We start from the raw sequence: 17,670 nt of genomic DNA, 5'->3' as shown, positions 1-17,670 counted from the left end.
TGGAACATTACATCTGACCTGCATCCGTTTTGGGACCACATATAACAGAAGCCCAAGTCTGATTTGATAAAAATCTGGGCCACTTTTGCCTGCAGTCCGAACGTAGCGTAAATGTCTGGTTGTTCAGTTTTCGGCTATAACATTTTTTATTTCAACAGGTCCGTGTGAACCCATGTATTTGCCAAAATATCCCAAAATTGATGACACACAATGATTGTTTATTGTATCCGATCCTTAATGATATTTGGCCAGGAGGTCACAAGGTGCAGAACCAGCAGAGTTGATGGGTTTTGTTTAGGTATCATTGGTAGCTTTGGTAGCTATTGCACTCTGCAGCACTTCCACTGCAAGACTGCGTTCATATGCGTCATCATCATTTACAAACTGTAAAAGGCTCTATATGTAATTGTTTTCTTTCTCTGTAGTACACTCCTGGTTTGACCTTGACTCTAAAATGCATTAATGCCCCATCAAAACAAACATAAATAAAATAATGGGAACAAACACAAAAATCACTTTAAAAGCAAGCAGCCATGCAAAACACCTCAGCTGCACCACTTCTGTTAATATGTTTGCCTCCTCCAAGGTCAACTGTATTTGTATTTACCATGTTCAGCCTTCAGGGGCAGACTCTAATACTGCATGTTATGTTATTTCAATGAGCGAACATGTTCACAGCTATTTTTTTCCCTGACTGCCAAGGAAATGGTCTGTGAAAACTAATCCGTCAATTATTGCGAGCTTTGATTCCCCCCTCTCTCTCTCTCTCTCTCTGTCCCGAGCTTCAAATTGTATCACTTCAGTGTGCACAGATCTTTTTCCGCCTTCAGCCGAGTTGAATCAGCCGGAGAGCTATTGACACAGCAAAGCTGAATTCAACACAAGGAGGAGCGCATCGACAAACACATTAGACACGAGAAGTTAAAACAAAATACAATGAAACCATGGTGTGCAGATTACACTCTCCTTCAAACAGACCTAGTGTGTGGAAGAGCTTATAAAAGCTTATAGATTTTTTATAGGTGGTATTAGCGAGCTTAGGCCACGAGGGGAACTGAGTCAGTGGTGTGGAAGATCAGAAAGCAGGTCATGCGAGTTCAGTTTAATCTTCAGAGCCCGCATTGATCAAACACTTTGAGGCGTGTGTGCACTTTAAACTGGAGGCAAGGGTTGGTAGAAGAAATATGAATCCTGAACATGGAAATGGGTGGATCATTGTCACTGTGTTAATTACACTGTAAGACTTTGCTGTAAATTTACAGTCAAATTCTAACAGTAACTTGCTGTATTATGATTGTACAGTATATTGCTGTGAAAACAATGCATTGTGGGAGTTATCATGATTACTCAGGCATTCCAACGATCAAAATTATATATTTTTTTTCAGGAATTTACTGTTTTCAGCTGAGCATGTCAGGAAAATAAAGTCATTATTTTCGAAAAGAAGACAAGTTTTATTTTATTTATTTTTTGTCTGGGCTGAAATAATCACAGTGTGTTGTTTTTCCAGCAATCCTAATATAGAGTTTAAATGGATTAGTTGTAACATAATTTAGAGTTAAACATTTAAATGTCATGCTATTTTTTTTTCTGCGTTACGAGACAGTTTGGCAGTAAACGGACCTGTATTTCTAGAATACAGTAGAGGTACTGTAAATTTTACAGTAACTTACTGGCGAAACTGCTGCCAGTAATTTACTGTAATTTTACAGTAAAAAGTTTTACAGTGTAGGAAATGATAGCTGTGAGTCTTCTAATATCAGTTCAACTCCAACACGAACAGATTCCTGATATATGACACCATAGTTGACTTTTATGCGGTCGGGGTCATGTTCGTGCTATCTCCGTTATGCAGCTGTGCCTTTTAAAAATGTCCCCTCATAAACCAAAAAACTGTTATAAAACGCTCGCAAGCTGTTTTGAGTGGAAAGATGGAGGTGATAGTAAAAGTGAGCAGAGAGAGGGCAAGAAATAATGGAGGGAAAATTGTGATGAGCCGGAGATCAAAGCAGAAAGAGATGGATGGTTAGGATGAATCAAAAGAAGGGAGCTTTAAAAGATTAAAAAAAAAAAGAGTTCATGCTCTTTCTATCCCGTATTACTTTCCTGTGAGGTGTTTTTCTCAAATATCAGTGATTCACATGTGACCATGCTTTTTTTATTGATATGTCTGTCTACAAGTGTCTCGGCTAACCCAGCTGCACGCCTCACTTCCTCGGCAATAATATCCATTGATTAAATTCAAATGAGCTCGGCTTTTTTGAGTTGTCGACTCAGCACGTTTGGAGCGCCTGAGATTACGCCGTCATTATTCCTACATGCTGCATCAATCATTCTGCACACAGAATCAGAAGCATGACCGAATGGGATGCACACTGCAGAGGGAAGCTGGTGCATGACTGGTGTTAGGATCATCTTTAAAGAATGACATGTAGGTTTTAAGCAACATGGTCTCACAGAAATCCGTGGATTAGCCACGGAATCACTCAAATTTCCGTGAAACTGACACGGATTTCGCTACAATGCAAGTTAATGACAGTCATATCCCGTGGCTATTCCAACATACAAAGTGATTTTGTACATTCACTGAGTGAATATTTAGAAAATAAAACATATATTTCTCGCTAGAAATGTGATCAAAATCCATTTTTATGCAGAAACTAAGTCAAAATATTAATTTTTCGCCTTTCAACTGTCCACCATGTTTTTTGTTCTGACCGCTGGGACCTTGAAAGTCACGTGACTTGGAACAAACCAATAGGAACAAATATCCATGGAATAGCCACGGGTTATGACTGTCATTAACTTGCATTGTAGCGAAATCCGTGTCAGTTTCACGGGAATTTGAGTGATTCCGTGGCTATTCCACGGATTTTGAGTTAAGCAAAATCCGTGGCTATTTCACGGATTTCTGTGAGACCAGGTTCGTTTTAAGAGGTGTACAATTTAAATAACAGGTGTGAGGTGTTAAGGTTTAGATAAAAGCGGTAAATGATAAATGTTATATCACTAAAGTAGAATAAGTTCTGTCCATTTTGTACTCATCAAAACATTAGTCGTACATATATGGTATTAGAAATCCTTTGTTTTGAAAGGTCAAATTTCAGAAGGAGAAATGCTCACAAAGTTACTACAACTACGAGAAACACTGGTCCAAAATAATCAAATGTAATCAACTACGCTCATTTGCTTACTTGAGAGCTAAATGGGAAGATCAATACTATATTTGTGCTACATATCAAGGTACATGGAGCAGCCATGGATGTATAAGATAACTGGATACGGTGTTTGATGTGGGCCATAAAGTTGGAATAATTTTATTTTCAGACACAATCCTCTTTTGGTTTCATTTTCATTGCAATATGTTTGAAGAGATTGAGAGGATATACACTTTATCTGTCAATAATAAATCACATTGTCACAATCTTTCCATTGAAAGAGGAAAAAAATATTTTATTCCAACTTTATGGGCGACTATGTAGATAAAAAAGCTCCAACTCCCATGCAAAGAAAATACCCGGATCACCTGTAGCTCTTCCGCCTCTATCGGGACTGTAGAACATGTGACAATGGCTACATGTGGTTTAGAAGTTAAATGTTAATAAAATGATTTAATCTCAGGGCTTTTAGAGACTTTCCAAATGTTACTGGTCCTAAAAAAAAACCTGCTGATTTACAGATGTGTCTTTCTCAATGCAAGTCTATGGGAAAAGTCGTTCTTGGACCAATGACATCATGTGACGGACCTGGAAATTGTAATTCCACCATTTCACCACTAAGACCCATCGCTCTTCCTGGGCACTTGGTAGCAGCCTGTTAACCTACCAGACCCCAAGATCAGTCAGTCCAGACTGAGAATTGGAGCAACAGATTTTATCTTTCGGGTTTACTTCAACATTGTGCTGCCTGCTGAATATGTTGTGTTTTTCCCACAATTTCTGTCTGCAGTACCATATTTAGTTTTATTTATACAGCCATGGAAGAAATAAGTAGACTTCCTTGTTTTCTTCAATTCCTTGTAAATTACATACATATACTAGCCTGGGTATACCAAGACTGCCTTGCGCGCTCAAATTTAATTTCGAACCTCCATCCAGTCTGGAAACCAGGAAGGATTCTTAGCCCTGTTTTAGGGATCCAATCACAGAGCGGGGAGGGACGGCAAGACGATGACGCGTACTACTCGGCACTTGGAAGCTTGTAGTTTTCCGGATCCAACATGTCTGCAGCAGACGCGAAACTCTCTTTAGCTGTAGATGGTGTTTTAAATAGTTTAGAGCGAAAGTTGAAAGGCGAAAGGTCTCTCGGCGGCTCCGCTGAGATCACCGGCGTTATGGTAGCGGGGCTATTAGCGTCGCTAGCGGCTATTAGCGCCGATAACAACATTTTTGTTATGATAACAACAAAAATAACAAATGTACCTTTAGTTGTACTAGGCATTATTATGAACAAGAAATTGAAGAAAACAAGGGTCTAATACATTTTTTCCACGACTTTATACATCCATGCTAGCTTGGTGTAAAGACTTGAGAAAAAGAAAACTTCCTCATCACATAATCAGAGAAGTTATTGTGTTGGCCAATAAATAGACCCGACTCCCAGACATAAACCCCTGAAGTATTAATTCTACACTTTTTTTATGCAGATAAAACAAAGATACATAATATGTTAATTAGTGAGCTTTAGAGAAGCTGGTTGCTGCATTATGTTGTTTGCCCTGTTTCCAGACTTTATGCTAATCTAATCTTCTGGCTTAATACCGTTATTAAGCGTCCATATAAGACCTTAGTATTGATCTTCTCATGCACCTCTTGGCAACAATGTGAATCAGCATATTTCTCAAAATGTTTTACTATTTTCAAACTTTTCTTTATTGTTTTTTTTTTCTTTCGTTCACATACAAAAATAAAGAATGTACATGTTCATTCATGCTTAAAATCAACACGAAAGAGCAGAATGATAGTAGAAAAATAAAAGCAATAAAATAAAAAATAAAAAAACCCACAAAAAAAACAAAAACAAAACAAAACAAAACAAACAAAAAAAAAACCTAGGTGTAGTCAAATCAAATATCAAAACAAAAATAAGGTTTTCAAATAAAATAGATTTAAATATTATAATACAACTCGGAGGATGTCAGGTTTTCCAAAATTTACATTTCTTAATTTTTCAATGGGTTATATTTAGTATAATAATCCATAAATGGCTGCCATATTGTGTAAAAGGTATCTATCTTACCTCTCAGGGTGAATTTTATTTTTTCTAACTGCAAATGTTTCATTATATCATTCATTAAAGTTTGATAAACTGGAGGATTTTTTTGTTTCCAGTTCAGCAGAATTGTTCTTTTCGCTAACAGTGTCACAAAACAAATCACATTCTTTTGGTTATTTGACAAAGAGAGCTCCATTGTACTATTCTCTCTCTCCTGCTCATTCCAGGGACTTTATTAGGTGTCTGTGCATTTGCTGTAAATTTTCAGCAGGTAAATAAACAGTTGCATTATTGCAACATAATTGATTAGTCTATTAACCGAGATGTTTTTACACTTTGTCCGACGGAATAAACACCCTTTATCTGCATGAACAAGTGGCTCTGTCTGCTGTTTCCAACGCTCGCACTAATCTGTGTCCCCGCAGAGAGCGCCTGTGTTCTCGACCTATTAAAAACGGCCACAGCGGTGTCATGGTCGTTTAGGCGAACACAATTAGAGGAGCCATTAACAATGGGAATTAATTTGCTGTCATACCCTCCTTGTACTGTCTGCTATTGTTGCTTTCAAATACCCCCCAACCTCCCTTTCAAGCTCGCTGTCTCTGTTTCCTGTCTCAGTCTTTTTAGGAAGCCGTGCAAAAAGACACCTCTAGGATCAACATTTAGAGTCGAACTTCAAGTTTTTCAAAGGACCTTGTGAATCCTGTGATAAACTATTGCATCTCACAGCAGAAAGAACAGGTTTAAGTGTTCCTGAGGTGAACCAGCAGTCACGCTCTTGAAGGAGGTATATAAGAAGACATGCAGGTCTCCTTGTTTTCTCTGTCCTCTCTCAAGGGACAGACGGGAGGGGGAGCAGGAAGAGATGAGGGCGGGGAGATCGCCTACAGCAGCTATTCTCAACCTTGGGGTCGGGACCCCAATTGGGGTCGCGAGATGATTTCTGGGGGTCGCCAAATCATTTTGGAAGTCAGCTCTGTCTCCACTGTGTTAAAGTGTTCATGTGTTAATGTGTTTTAGTCTTTTTGGTCATTTTGTGTCTTTTTTTTTTGGTCATTTTGTGTCTTTTTTTGTGTCTTTTTTTGATCATTTTGTGGTCCATTTGTGACTTTTTTGGTCATTTGGTTTCTTTTTTGGTAATTTTGTGGTTATTTTGTGTCTTTTTTGGTAATTTTGTGTCTTTTTTGATCATTTTGTGGTCCATATGTGACTTTTTTGGTCATTTTGTTTCTTTTTTGGTCATTTTGTGGTTATTTTGTGTCTTTTTGGGCCTTTTGTGTCTTTTTTTATCATTTTGTGGTCCATTTGTGACTTTTTTGGTCATTTTGTGTCTTTTTTGGTCATTTTGTGTCTTTTTTGATCATTTTGTGGTCAATTTGTGTCTTTTTTGGTCATTTAGTTTCCTTTTTTGTATGATCTGAACTGTGCGTGTGAGATTGTGTTCAGTGAGTGGGGGTCGTGGACAACATGCATGTTAAATTGGGGGTCGCGACTCAAAAAGGTTGAGAACTACTGGCCTACAGGGCAGAAGATTAAAAGGCAACAGAGGGGCGATAAGGGATTGCTGCTGGGAATAAAGGCCTTTCTTTCTTTCTCATCTTTATGTCTCACCTCTCTCCTCTCTCCGTCCTTCTCCGTGTCCCGTGTCCGGGGATAAGGACACGCCGTATGGAAAGCGGCTGCTCTTTTTACTGGCTACATCTTCTGACAGCAAGAGTAATTGAGCAAATAGCTCGCTGCACAACACACCGTGCCTGTAGGACCTGAAACAGGGGGGATGGGGAGTCGTAGAGAGTGATGGAGAATCAGTGTAAAAGGGGCAGAAGGAGAGAAGAAGAGCGGGGGGAAGGGACGATACTCAAGGATGAGATGGATGAAGGCGGAAAATCAAGAATGTGAAGCAGCGTCCAGGTTGAAAGGGAGGACACACTGATGAAGGGAGGGAAGCGAGTGCTCTCATGGCTTTCTCACATGCACATTAAAATTTGATATCCTTGCTCTTTTCTTGCTACATTTGAGTATCGCCCTCACTTTGCAACTCTATCTACAGCGCGTTCCGGCAGAATAGGAGAACGTCTTTAAAGACGCTTTGAAGCGGCCGCGTTCCTGTTTCCTCCTGCCAAAATGTGAAGACATGGTTTTAAAACATCACCATTAGTTTTTCATAAAATCTGGATATAATGTTTCATCATAGTTACTGCAACTGGAAAGGAAAGTCGAAATGCTCAAACCACCCGCTTCTTTTTAAGTGCTAAAACTTGTCATTCTTCATGAAACATAACCTCGATTCTGTTGTGAGTTGAAGGACAAAACTTTTGAGTAAAATATTGAATACCTTTTTGCTATAAGGGAGGAAAGAACTGGTCAACTAATGGACTAGTATATATATGTCTTGATTCATTGTGAACCCCACAACCTGCCTGTGGGTTTGAAAGATTTGTTCTCTTGATAAAAATAATGTGTGATGAATGCTCCGTCAGGAAAAGTATCACATTTTAAAATAGTGTTATTTCACCTTTCAATACTACATTAAAATGAATCTAAATATCAATAGTTTGCTCTAACCACATATTGTAAAATCATCAAATTATGCACTCCCCGGCACAATTAAGCCCTAAATAACTTCAGTCACATGACAAAAATTCAAACTGTGACCAACTTGCTGGCTGGTTACACAGAGCCAAGAGGAGAGGACAAGAAAGGCTGTTAATAGTTCCCCCCAAATAGTTTTCCCAATTTTAACACATTTAGCTGTGTTATACTGAACGAAAGACATTTTCATGTTCTTCCTGCATCGAGCCATGATTATGCTGTTTTCATAGAGGTGCAGGGCTTCTATATTGCAGAGAAAAATGAGGCCGCAGTGACTAAAACATGACAGGAACAAAAAAAAAAACTCCCTGAAACTGCTGTTCAGAGACTTAAGTCATTGACCAAGCAAAAATGCCAAATCATATCTCGTTCCAGCTCCTTAAATGTAAATATTTGCTGTTTTGCATTGTCATTTATCATATAAAACATAATATTTTGGGGCTCATAGTCAGGTTTTTTTCTAACACTTCAAATAGTAACAAAATGTAACTTTGTTTTGGGTTTCTCAACTTAATTCAAGGGAAAAATCTGCCATAAGTAAACATTTTTTGGAACCACAACCAAGTTTTTGTCTCTGTCTCTGTCCGTGGTGCTGAAACCATGAAACCTTGTGTATCCTTGTGTGTCTTTGTCTATCTTTGGGTCTGTCTCTCTCCATGGTGATGAAACACTCAAACCCTCCCACTCTCCACTTCAACTTCTCTCTTGATAAAAATTTCAGATCAACTGAAAATCACAGATAAACATAAATCAAAACCAAAGCAATTCACATTAAATGTGGCCTTTCACTTCATGTGTAACCTTTATTTTTGTATCTGTCAGAATACGACACTGTTTGCACTCTGCTTTACAAACACTACAAACACGCTGCACTTCAGTCATTGATATTATCTAGTTAAAGGTGACCTGTGGTGTTTTCTTTTAAATAAACAAAGTTACCTTCACATTAAAACACATTTGCCCTCAAACACGACCCTTTTTATATTCTTACTCTCTCACTCTTTTATGCTCCAAATTGGATTCAACAAACAATTTTTAACTGCACAGACTCCCTATTTTTTCAGCCTGGAATATGTTAAATATATTTTTCAGTATGTTTTGGCAGTGCATGACAACAAATTTTGTCTAATTTATTTAATTTATTTATTCATATTTATTTTATTCATATATATATATATATATATATATATATATATATAATTACTTTTTATATATATTATCTTTGTTATTTCATTTATTTATCTCTTTTAAAAAAACATTATTGTTTTTTTAGTTGAATTATGAATACATTTTATTCATTTATTTATGTATTTATTACATGTTTAAGGTTCAAGAAAATCCACTGTAAAGTTTTCTTTTAAAAGTTCAATAAATGCATGTTTCCAAAGTTAGTGAGTAATTGTGTTAAATAATTGGAAAGCCAATATTGACAAAAAAATTATCATCTATAATATTGGCCACAATTGAGCAGCTCTCGCCAGAGGTGGTATTAGAATACTTATTAGTATTAGAATTAAATAACAAATATAAGCATCAATATCTTGCCTCAATAAAAACTAATGAAAACCATCTTTCTTGTATAATGATTTGTATTCATATCCTACAGAGCCCGGAGGTTTTTACATTTGTTGATCAAATCCGACAATGACTCTTGCCAACATCTGAACTCTGTTGGTCCAACTTTGGCCAGATTGCTAAAATACATCCGGCTGTGCTGAGGTCCAGTGTGAGTCTGTGAATCCGGCAACAAAGCTGTCAGTGGCTCAAATCCAGGCAACCATTGTCTTCTCATTGCCAACTCAACCGACACTGGGCCAGTAGTTTTATGCCACAAGGGTAATCCTAAAAGTCTCTCTATAAATAAACACTGACTGCAGCAACATTGTGTACACATGGACTCAAAAGAAGCAGCAGAAACTGTTTTTTCTTGGTCAATAAGATGAAGTCAAAGGAAAAACAATGGGTCAAACCCATTGTTTGACCCACAGAGTCACATGACTTAAACCCTCTGAATTTTTTCCCCCACATATCTGTATATGAATGGATAAGGGAGCATATCAGTGTTACAGGAATATAAGTACCATTTTGATGGGACATTCTAAGACTATTTTTATTTGTCTCACATCTATTTGGTGTATGTATCTATGTTGTGGAACTACAGTTTCCATAATGCCAGGCTTTGGCAGTGTCAATTTTTACCATCGATTATAACTTCCTGACATTTCACCGTAGTATATGATATTTGTGTAAAAAAAAAAGAAGCTTCTAAAGCTGCTAAATGAGTACAATTCAGCAACTTGATGATTTATCCACACAGCTTAGAGAGGCACATTGCTTTGCTTGTTCAGCTTTGTCCGGTTCATTTTCTGTTACCAGTGAAAGCATGGGGAACTTAGCAAACTAGCTAACTAGCCAGCCATTTGCTACGTAGCTAGCTTTTACAGGAAATTAGCCAAAAAGCGGGCTCTTCGCTAGTGGCAGGGCTGTTTCCCTCCCCTCCCCACCATGACAAAAATATTTTGATGGTTGGAAAGTGGACAGTATTTGTGGAGATGGAGAGCTAACTAGCTAACTAGCAAAAAGTGAGTTGTGTTTTGGCCTACAACACTTTTTTAGCCTATATTTGTTTATATCTTGGCAAATTGGCACTCAAAAGAAGCAGCATGAAACTGTGTTTTCTTGCTCAATAAGATGAAGTCAAAGGACAAACAATGGGTCAAACAGCCACGAAGCAGAGTCGGAAAGGTTAAATGCTGACTGTGGAGTATAAATTTGTGCTGATGATTATTATTCTTTCTCCACACAGCAACCAAACAGTGCTTCACCAGTTCTGCTGCCCCGCCCCCGAGGCCCCTGAGGGGGAGACCTCTACCGCCTGTGTCCCCAGGTAAGACCACTGCATCCGCGAAACATCTGCACACTTAATTTATTTACTTTGAACAATCTTTTTATTTTTATGTTCTGTAACTTTTAATTGCAGCCACTTATCATGCATCCTGTTAGTAGCAGTGCTGCAGTAGCTACCTTAGGCAACACAACTACCCCAGCAGTGTTTTCTAAGTTGAAGTGGTTGTAAATGCTTCAGGTTTCCTCGATTTGATTTTCTGCCCCTCGATGATCACAATGAGCCTCTAATAGGGAGATTCAGTTGCATCAGCTTGGGTTTTGGGTCCGGTTGAGGCTGCGATTGTCGTCTGAGTGGAGCTGAGACACGCCAGATTTGTTATTTCCATTGTATCAGGATATCAGGATCATCAATATCCTGTTTTCTGGAAAAGGGTCAAGCCCTCGTTTGAGCTGCAAATTGAATATTTGGAACAATATTACATTGCGTTTAGCAAACAAAGCACGACGATTATGCTGTTATCTTTTTATGTCAGATTGGCACCAATTGCTGGAAATCCAACACTTGCATATGAATTCAAAAAAGTCTGTTTTATTTCAATAAAAAGTTTTTAAAGTCAGCTAATTTAAAAAGCTCTGGTGTTGGTTTGATGCAATAATTTGCACCCTGTATCCTGGGGGAAAGAAATCTAGTCTAACTTATAATTAGCTGCTGTAATACATTTACCTTTTGTACGACAGCTTTGAGGGGGTATGATAATTATTAATTTAGTGTTGATTGAATGGGCAGTCTGGAGAAAATATAGAATTGGATAAGCAAGTACAAAAATAAATAATTATCACCTTTGACAAGGTATTATCGCGCTCCTTTCAAGCTGAATCGACAGCACAATTTTTTTTGTTTTGCCTGCTGTTTTTATTCAACAAAGTGCTACCAGAGTTTGACTGAAAATAATGGCACTCATCTGGCATCAGTAGCAATTAAGGCATCTGCTCGAAAATGGTTTGTTTTTCCTGGACAGTTATGCTGCATTGTACGGGCTTGGCAGAAAATAGCAGATAAGCATTGATGGAAAATCATAGTCCCCCCACGGTGCTGGACATAATAAGTGGCAGAAGGCTGCAGACCAGCAAACAAAATCACTCTTTACACTTCAGAGGCTCGTGCTGCATTAAATCAGCCACATGGATAGACTGAAGGACAGAGACATGTGGGAGGGAAGAGAGCGGTGTTTAAAGAGCGGCAGAAAAAAAAAAAAAGGCCGTATAAAGCCATTTATCAGATACATTCTCAGACGTTGACTGACTCAAAACCCAAGTCTCTTACAGTGTCTGTTAAATACATAACATTCTAGAGGCTAGAACGGAGCAGGAGTGACTTTTATAAAAATCAAAGCTGGAGGGGGAAGACAAGAATCGATCGTAGTTCAGCAGCTTGAACTTTTGCTTGATAGAAGCCGTTTGGTGCTGTTGTGTTTTGTGATTGCTTTGTGCTTAGGGACCATTAGCTAAAGGTACAAACAGAAGTGCACAACAGAAGGTCTTTGCTAACTTGTCAACCCCTCCAACTCCTCAAAACACCCCCCCACACCCACCCCCCGGTCAATATCTGAAGCAAACCACTTCAAAGCAGGACTCTCTGGGGCCGAGACAGAAAGCAGCTTGTGGTTTTGTCTTTTTTTTGTTGTTGTTCTTGTTGCGTCTTATCTCCTTTTCGAAAGCTGTATTCTGTTGATTTATGTATTTCCGCATTGTTGTCAGTGATTTGTTGATCATTTACTCACGTGGCATCACCACATCACATCACATCACAGCGACATAACTCCACATAGCACCCACACCTCATTGCATCCATCGTCACTCATGTTCACTTCATTCGGGCTTGTCTCTCCACTGTGGTCACGTTAAGTTTGAAAGAGTCATGTATGAATATTACCATGTAACAAAAAAGTGTAACTCTGCAATGTAAAAAAACTACCATAATGCATTGATGTGTGTACTGTAGGGTCTTTCCCATGCTGGAAACTGGTGAGCCTCCTTGTTGACACATGTAATGCATCTGTGTTCATGTGAAAAAAAAAAGTTCTTATCATGTTGCATGCTTTGGCTTGGCAGTGATCAGAACATAGCTCCCTGTCTATCTATGTGCGTGTATGTTAATGTACGTGTGTGTGTGTGTGTGTGCTAGTGTGTCACTGCGGTACACACAGCATATGTTACATAATTTACAGACGACAGGAAAACACAAAACACTGTGCACAAAACCAGATCAGCATGGAAATCCATAAGAGTCACGTGACTTAAACCCTCTGAATTTTTCCCCCCACATATCTGTAAATGAATGGATAAGGGAGCATATCAGTGTTACAGGAATATAAGTACCATTTTGATGGGACATTCTAAGACTATTTTTATTCGTCTCACATCTATTTGGTGGATAATAATGCTGAAAGTTTCTCTATGTTGTGGAACTACAGTTCCCATAATGCCAGGCTTTGGCAGTGTCAATTTTTACCATCGATTATAATTTCCTGACATTTCACTGTAGTATATGATATTTGTGTAAAAAAAAAAAGAAGCTTCTGATGATAGAAGTCATTTTATTATTTTTTTTATGACACACTGTGTAGTCTAACATGCTGTGTGTTTCTGCAGAGCCCTGAGATTTACAGGCTAGCTAGCTAGCTAACTAGCATCTGCTAAATTAGTACAATTCAACAACTTGATGATTTATCCACACAGCTTAGAGAGGCACATTGCTTTGCTTGTTCAGCTTTGTCCGGTTCATTTTCTGTTACCAGTGAAAGCATGGGGAACTTAGCAAACTAGCTAACTAGCCAGCCATTTGCTACGTAGCTAGCTTTTACAGGAAATTATAGCCAAAAAGCGGGCTCTTCGCTAGTGGCAGGGCTGTTTCCCTCCCCTCCCCACCACTACAAAAATATTTTGATGGTTGGAAAGTGGACAGTATTTGTGGAGATGGAGAGCTAGCTAGCTAACTAGCAAAAAGTGAGCCTATATTTGTTTATATCTTGGCAAATTGGCACAGTTAAAATTATGCCAGAATGAACAGGCAAAACTTTTAAAACATGATGATTCTCAGGCAAGTTCTGGAGTTATAATGAGTGTCTTTTTTCTATGATTAGTAACCTGATATAGGGAAAAGACTATATCTGCTGCCAAAAACGACAACATAATGTTAATTGTAAGATGGCTCTCTCTATTGACTGTAGCAATTATGATGGAAGCCAATAGGGAAGAAGTAAAAAGAGACAAATTCTACGTAAGGAGGAGGCCGAGGTGGACAGGTGGATCAAACAAATACAGGACTTTGATCAAGGAGAACTCTGTTCTTCTTCTGTGTGAAACCAAAAGTCAAGTCCTGTAACACGTTATTTACTGTACAGTATCTTACTGTGATAAAACCACATACTGAATTACAGTAAAATCCTGCATTTCATTGATTTTTACAGTAGACTAAAACACAGTATAGAGCTGAAGCTAGTTGAAATATTGTTGCAGTATACAATGCAGTCATTTTTTGTAAATAGAGCATATTACTGTCTGATAGCCAATTACTATGAATTAAGCGCTGTCTTCACTGTAACCTCAGTCATTTTAATAAACCATATACTGAATGAGTTAGTGAGTAAAATACAGCCATTAAAATGTGGACAAGAAGAGACTTATGTTTTATGGGAAACGACAAGCTACCTACAAATATTGCCCAGAATGCATTGTTTTCTACAGTATAATACCTTTTTGATGGAAAACAGTATGTTACTTTCACAATTTGGCTGTTTTCTTACAGCAATTTGTGTATTTTAACCAAACCATGATCTATTTTAGTAGTTTTGTTGCTTAAAACTAATCAAACTATAACCATTTCACACTGTTAACCATGTGTTTAAAACTGCAACGTTATGTTTAGGTACAAGGACGTGTCACTGGTAGCTGCGCTGATTCCAGAAACAGTGGAGTAGGTCATGTTAGAGAGTAGGAACCAACCACCTACCTGTATGTATTCGTATGGGTTTGAGGACTTTCTATTATTTTGCATGACTGAGGGGATCCACTCGCCACCAAACAAGGCCTGATTAACATATAAAAAGGACAACTCATTGCACTGCCTCCACTTCAGGATGTAATGAAACCTTCTTTCACACAGTGAACCTGACAGACAAAGTGCAATCATTGATATTTCATTTGCACCGCTCTTTCTGCTGAGAGTAATTCAAGCTGCTGAGTCAGAGGGGTCAGCTCGGAAAAGGGCACCGGCGGGAGCTTCTACAAGAACTCATTGTACTAATTTGAAGCTCTTGGTTTGTATCTGTCTGCACCTGGAGAGCTTTATCCAATCACTTAGGAAGCAGGAAACACGCAGGTAATAACTCGGTGTATGCGGGATCATTTAAATGAGGAGGAAGTTGGAAGTTGTGAACTAAAAAGAGAATTGAGGATTTCACTGTCACATATAATGAGGACCCTGCGGAGCTTGGAAACTCACCCTGACAGTCTGGTCACTCTTGCCTGGCTTTAAGGAGGCACCAGAGGGTTTTGGGTCTATGGGGGATTTGTATTCAGGGTCACCAAGTCAGATTTATAATCACTCCTGGAAGGGGCTGATTGTGCGGGATAGCCACAGCCTTTCAATTAGCAGTGTGAGCCACCTTCTGCTGCAGTGAGCTAAAATTGCATGCAGGAGTTTTGTCGTTACTTTTACAGTTCCAGCGGGGACCTATGGTGTAACTTTGTGCTTTGCAGCAAAACTGAGAACTGCTGTGGTCAACACACAGGGCCCCAGAAACCTAATAAATGGATGGGAAGCATTATTAGAATATTCTAGCATGGAGAATGGCACAGCAGAAGAGCTATAAATAATGATACTCAGGAAGATGTCTGGTGGACCAGCCGCAGGTAGGATTGTTACTTTTAGAACCACTGCTGCAAGTTTTTTGTGCGTTAAGAGTCCACTTTTGCCTCTTTAGTCTTTAGGGTGAACAAGAGTACAATGGTATAGTATTTCAATCTAAAAGATTCACATATAAATGCTCATTCATACACACTCGTTCATGAAACCTCTAAGTTTGACTGCCAGAGTTTGCAGACTGTGTATACTAGGACGAGGAAAACATTGCGATAAACAGTTATCTGCTTGCACTTGATAACACTTCTGATGCACTAATTTATGTTCACAGTTTGACGCCACTGTGTGAAGTTTACTCTAGTGTTTGGGATCCCATCCAAATAATTCCTCAAGTGTTACAATGATAACGGTTGCACATGAACTCCCACTTCAGAAATCTTTGCAAATGGTGACAAGTGCAGTGTTGTTCTATCAACAACAACAACGGACAGTGTAAGAGTGCAGCTGCTCTCTCAGCTATCTTGTCCAGTAAAGTAGCCAATAAATTGTTGGCTAGGGTTGGTTAAAGTTGTCACTTAAAACTTACAAGGTCCCTGGTGCAATATCTAGCTCTAATAGAGCATGACACAGCAGAAATGTCCCAGACAAAGGGCACATTACTGCCATAAGGATTGAATATAAAATATCAGCGATGCTAAGATTTAAGTAGAGTAACTCTTTTTTGGTAAATGCAGTTTAATGCAAATGAGTAGCAGAGCTATAGTTACATAGTTTGATACAGGAAAATAATATTTATTTTGTACTATCCCTCTATATTTCCAATAAAATATACCTTGATTGTTTCCCTTTTTCCCCCTGTAAGTTGCTTTGGATAAAAGCGTCTGTTAAATGACTAAATGTAAATGTAAATGTAAAATATTTTGCTACCTTTCGACGACATGTTTTATCTAGTGTGGTTTTAGTCAACATAGGGCGCTTTCACACCTATCTCGTTTGTTCCGGACTTTAGGACTTTTCAGTTTGATCCGAACCTAAATTCCAGGTGTGAAAGGTGCCGCGGACCGGACCAAAGGACCAAAGTTTGGTCCGACCAAAAGAGGTGGTCTCAGTCCGGACCAAACCAACCAAGGTCCGAACCTTTTGCAGTGTGAAAACAACTTTTTTTAATAGTTCGGACCTTCATATCAATGACAGGACGTTTTTTTCTTCTTCTGCTCTCGAATTAAGGTACAGGAAAAGACTTTGCCATAACTGTCAGGATTGCGAGCCGTTTTCTCCTCATCTCCTGTCGACGGCGATACAGTTTTCTCATGATGAGGAGGCTCATCTTGTGAATAGAAAGCACTCTCACATATTGCTCATTAAGCTGGTGCTGCTGGTAGCAAAAGACCAGCAAAAGTATGACCACAGGTAAAAGGTGTCTTGCTGGATTCATTTTGTGTAAACACATTAAGGAAGTAACACTGAGGTCAGATGCCGGCCGGCCTATCAACGCAGCGTGAACCAAAACAAAATGAGCCGCGGAAGTCCACAGGGAGATGACGTGTCCAGTAGAATTGTCTTGTAAAGTCCGTTATTCCTTTTGCAGTGTGAAACCAAAACCAACAGGACCAAATGTATACAATGGAACAGAACACGGGCCTTGGTTCGGACCTTGGTACGGACTTTCAAGTGTGAAAACGCCCATAGTGTCCAAAAAAGGTCCAAAATAATGGTGTGACTGTGTATGCCAATGCCTCCAACCCAAGGTGATTTCAAGGTCAAAATTCAGACAAGGGTAAAAAAACAGTTAGTGAGTCAATACAGGCAAACTTATCTATGTAGGGGTGAGGCAGAAAGTATCAATCCCTGGGTCAGGAGGGAGAAACAAAGGCTCAAAAGCTAGATGAATTTGCAAACCAGACAATCTTGCAAGGTCTGAAGTAAGATGGTCAAGTATATATGCTGCGCGGCTAATTTAGGGAAATGGGGAACAGGTGGGCAAGTGGGCGGGGAAGGCAAAGTGATTGAATGACTGCAGGGCAGCAGGGAGAGGCTGGATCTGCAGTGACATTAGAGTTTGAGGCATGGGAGGAAAAAAATAGACAATAGAATGAGTATTATGAGCTGGTGGAAGTTGCGGCAGGGGAATAAACACAACAGTATAGAGAAGA

General features: G+C 38.9%; 1 protein-coding gene and 1 long non-coding RNA gene across 3 annotated transcripts in view; one reads left to right on the top strand and one right to left on the bottom strand.

Annotated features, from left to right (window-relative positions):
- The window catches only part of iqsec3a (IQ motif and Sec7 domain ArfGEF 3a), a 145,954-nt gene that overhangs the window by 21,940 nt on the left and 106,344 nt on the right, over positions 1-17,670 (top strand). For both annotated transcript variants that reach the window (XM_059325529.1, XM_059325530.1), the window contains exon 2: positions 10,613-10,693. In XM_059325529.1, coding sequence (XP_059181512.1) covers positions 10,613-10,693 — 81 coding nt within the window. The remainder of the gene's footprint in view (positions 1-10,612; positions 10,694-17,670) is intronic.
- Positions 1-17,670, bottom strand: part of LOC131960358 (uncharacterized) — a 134,171-nt gene that overhangs the window by 55,209 nt on the left and 61,292 nt on the right. The window lies entirely within an intron of this gene.

The sequence above is a fragment of the Centropristis striata genome, chromosome 22 (genome assembly GCF_030273125.1).
Source record: "Centropristis striata isolate RG_2023a ecotype Rhode Island chromosome 22, C.striata_1.0, whole genome shotgun sequence".
Classification (NCBI taxonomy): Eukaryota; Metazoa; Chordata; class Actinopteri; order Perciformes; family Serranidae; genus Centropristis; species Centropristis striata.
This window is presented reverse-complemented; position numbering and strand designations above follow the sequence as displayed.